At 44.4% G+C, this 4,291-nt stretch overlaps 1 protein-coding gene across 1 annotated transcript; it reads right to left on the reverse strand.

Moving 5' to 3' along the window:
* Positions 1-3,088: 3,088 nt before the first annotated feature.
* On the reverse strand, positions 3,089-4,030 carry Or10g3 (olfactory receptor family 10 subfamily G member 3). Its single transcript, XM_090355050.1, has one exon. It carries the CDS (start codon positions 4,028-4,030, stop codon positions 3,089-3,091), a length of 942 nt encoding a protein of 313 aa, XP_090211176.1.
* Positions 4,031-4,291: the final 261 nt, after the last annotated feature.

Consider the following 4,291-nt stretch of genomic DNA (forward strand, 5'->3'; position numbering starts at 1 on the left):
TTGGAGATAAGAGTCTAATGGAGGGGCCGGGAGTTTGGCCTAGTGGTAGAGTGCTTGCCTAGCATGCACAAAGACCCAGGTTCGATTCCTCGGTACTACATATATAGAAAAGAAGCCGAAAGTGGTGCCGAGGCTCAAGTGGTAGAGCTCTAGCCTTGAGAAAGTCCAAGGACAGTGCTCAGGCTCTGAGCTCAAGCCCAGGACTGGCCAAAAAAAAAAAAAAAGTACATCTTTTTGGGGCCGGGAGTTTGGCCTAGTGGTAGAGTGCTCACCTAGCATGCACAAAGACCCGGGTTCAATTCCTCGGTACCACATACATAGAAAAAAAGCCAGAAGTGGTGCTGAGGCTCAAGTGGTAGAGCTCTAGCCTTGAGAAAAATCCAAGGACAGTGCTCAGGCTCTGAGCTCAAGCCCCGGACTGGCAAAAAAAAAAAAAAAAAAGAGTCTCATGGATTTTCTGCCTGGGTTTTTAAGCCATGATCCTCAGATCTCAGCCTCCTGTTGTGAGGTGTAAGTTACTGGTGCGCAGGTAAAATAGTTTTGGTTTTTATTTTCTGTGCTTGAATTGAGGGCCTGCACACTGCCCTTTAGCTTTTTGTGATCAAGGCTATCACAGGAGCCACAGTTCCTTTTTTTTTTTTTTTTTTTTTTTTTTTAGTAGTTAACTGAAGGTAAGAATCTCATGGATTTTCCTCCCCCAGCTGGCTTCGAATGTAAATCTTTAGATCCCAGCCTCTTGAGTAGCTAGGATTATAGGAACAGGCCCTTTAAATAGTCAATTCTTAAACAAGAACTAGGATATTTTTAGATGTTTGGATTTTTTTTTTTCTAGTCTTGGGGCTTGAATCAGGACCTGGGAACTGAACTGTCCTTGAGCTTTCTCAAGGCTAGCACTTTACCATTTTAGCCATAGCACCATTGCCGGCTTTTTCTGTGTATGTGGTACTGAGGAGTTGAACCCAGGGCTTCATGCATGCTTGGTAAGCACTCTACCAGTAGGCCACATTTCCAGCCCTGGATTTCTGTTTTGTTTTGTTTTTTAATGTGATCCTGAGATATGAACCCATGGTCTCATATAAGTCAGTGATATGCTCTACCACGGAACCACATCCCCAGCCCTGAGTTCCGGATTTTAAACATGTGGCATAGCAATCCCACTTTAAGATCTCCTGTGATTAATTTTTATAACAGTATATTTTTCTACAAAATTCACTATGAAAATTGAAAAAGTTGAGAAGTTTTTATGGCTACCAATGATGATTTCCAAGATTTAGGCTCTCTAGTGTGCATATTATGTTCTAGTTAATCAATTCTTTTTGTTGCTGTGGGCTTAACCTAATGAGTTAAGTCCTTAAAAGAACTGAGGCCTTGGGCTCATATATATATATATATATATGTATCCAGAAATGGTGCTGTGGCTCAAGTGGTCACACACTGGCCTTGAGAAAGATCAAGGACAGGGCCCAGGCCCTGAGTTCAGGCCCCAGAACAGCAAAAAAAAAAAAAAAAAAAAAAAAAAAAAGAACGAAAACCTTCTATAGCATGAAATGCAAAGCCAGAGCTGGGCGGGGTGGCTCACACTGGCACTCCTAGCTACTCAGGAGGCTAAGATCTGAGGATCTCGGTTCAAACTCAGCCCGGGCACTAAAGTCTGTTAGATTCTTATCTCCAATTAACCACCAGAAAACCAGAAGTGGCTCTATGGCTCAAGGACTAGGGTGGTAGCCTTTGAGCTGAAGAGCTTAAGGACAACACCCAGGTCCAGAGTTCAAGTCCCACAACCAGAAAAAAAAAGTGCAAAGCATGGCAGGGTCCATGAGCCAGAAACCAACCTGCAGACTTCTAGATATCTACTATTTGATAAGGGATCCAAGACCCTGGAAGCTTTTCTAACAAAGGTGCTGGCTAAACAAGACAGTCACATACAGAAAACAAGCTCATTCTTCATATGTCACGTCCCACCCGCATCAATTCAGAATGGATCCAAGACCTTTGCGTAAGACTGCAAACCATGAAACCGTTCAGGAAGGGGCTTCTGGGCATATGCGAAGTGAAAAACCAGAAATGCAACACATCAAAGGAAGACTTGAAGATTTGATAAATGGAATACTGAGGAATCAAACTCAGGTCTTTGCGCTTGTTAGGCAAGCACTCTACACTAAGCCATGCTCCCAGCCCTAACATGCTGCTTTCTGGATATTTATTTATTTGTTAGTGTTGGGGACTCAAACCAAGGGCTCTCCTACTTATATCCCAAGTTTCCATATTGTGCTTTTAAAGTAAATATTGTCTTGAAAATTCATTCCATTTCAATTGTATTTTATGATCTATCTAACATCACATTAATGACTTTTCATTAAATTTTCAGGCAACAGTTACAGGAGCAATTATGCTAATCATTCATAAAAGAGGAATGAGATTTATACTTTTATAGACTGGAAATTTGTGTTTTGTTCCATAAGCTTTTTTTTTTTTTTTTCCGCCAGTCTTGGGGCTGAAACTCCAGACCTGGGCACTGTCCTTGAGCTTTCTCAAGGCTAGAGCTTTACCACTTGAGTCACAGTACCATTTCTGGTTTTTTCTCTGTATGTGGTACCAAGGCATTGAACCCAGGGCTTTGTGCATGTAGGAAAGCACTCTCCCGGCCTGTTGCATAAGCTATTGAGTTTAGGTTTTGTTTGTTTGTTGTTCGTTTGTTTTTGCCAGTCCTGGGGCTTGAATTTTTTTTAAGTATATTATAACCTTATAATATGATGTTGGTACATGAAGAAAGAAATCAAAAGTCCTCACTAAAACCTGAAAGTTAGAATAAATTCTAAATGTGAGGGTCTCTTCACTTTTAATCTTCACCCTTTTTTTTTTTTTTTTTGCTTGTGGGCCTTGAACTCTGGGCTTGGGCTTTGCCTCTGAGCTCTTCAGCTCAAGGCCCTTCCACTTGAACCACAGCAAGCCACTTCCAGTTTTCCAGTGGTTAATTGAAGATAAGAATCTCATGGACTTTGGTGCCCAGGCTGGCTTTGAACCTGGATCCTCAGATCTCAGCCTCCTGAGTAGCTAGGATTACAGTCGTGAGCCACCATCACCCAGCTCAGACCTCACTCTTCTTCCCAGAGCCCTGGATCATTCTCTTCAGGGCCAGCTTCACCTCCTGGTTTCTTAGAGTGTAGATGAGGGGGTTGAGGAAAGGGGTGATGGCCGTGGGAAACAGCGCAGCTGCCCCATCGAGGACGTTGTTGGTTTCTGGCCTCAGGTAGATAAAGGCACACGGCACATAGTACACGGTGACCACAGTCACATGGGCTCCGCAGGTGGAGAAGGCCCGGCGCCGCCCCTCAGCTGTGCGGATCCGCAGGACAGCCTGGACGATGTGGACGTAGGACAGAAGGATCAGGGAGAAGCAGCTGGCTACCACCACGCCAATGTCCACAAATGTCACCCGCTCGTTGACTGTGGTGTCAGCACAGGCCAGCCTCAGCACTGCAGGGATGTCACAGAAGAAGTAATCTACCTTGTTGGGCCCACAGTAGGGCAGACGGAAGGTTAGAATGGCCTGGAGTGCTCCATGGAAAGAGCCAGCCACCCAAGCCCCAGCCGCAAGCAAGAGACTTAGTTTCGTAGTCATGAGCACTGGGTAATGTAAGGGCCGACATATTGCCAGGTACCTGTCATAGGCCATCAAGGTATAGAGAAAGCACTGGGTGCTGCCCAGAAAGTGATAGAAATAAAGCTGAGCCACGCAGCCACCAAAGGGGATGGGTTTGATACCTGAAGTAAAATTCATCAAGAGGCGGGGGACAATGATGGATGAAATGCCCATGTCAATGACAGAGAGGATTCCGAGGAAGACATACATGGGGCGGACATGGAGTTGAGAGTCTGCGCACACTGTAAGCAGAATCAGCAGGTTTCCCAGCTGGGTCAGGATGTAGATTAGCAAGAAGAACAGGAAAAGGAATGTCCTTAGCTTGAGTGGGTAGGGAATGCCTGCTAGGATAAACTCAGTCAACAAGGTGTAGTTACCTCTTTCCATTTCCTGGAGAGATTGGACCTAGAGGATGGACAAACAGGATGTAGTGGTGAGGTGACAGGTAAATGATGAGATACTAAGGAAAGAGATTGTCAAAAAAAAGGCCAGCAGGGGAGAAATTCCTCTCATCTGGAGAGATGACAATTGAAGGGAAATTATGTTCTCTGGCAAGAGTTGTGTAGATAAGATGTTACTGGAACATAGCCATGTTTGATTATTTACCTGTCTTCTGTAGCTGCTTTGGAGTGATGATAGAGAAAGAGT

The sequence above is a fragment of the Megascapheus bottae genome, chromosome 2 (assembly GCF_031878675.1).
Source record: "Megascapheus bottae isolate mThoBot1 chromosome 2, mThoBot2.hap1, whole genome shotgun sequence".
NCBI lineage: Eukaryota > Metazoa > Chordata > Mammalia > Rodentia > Geomyidae > Megascapheus > Megascapheus bottae.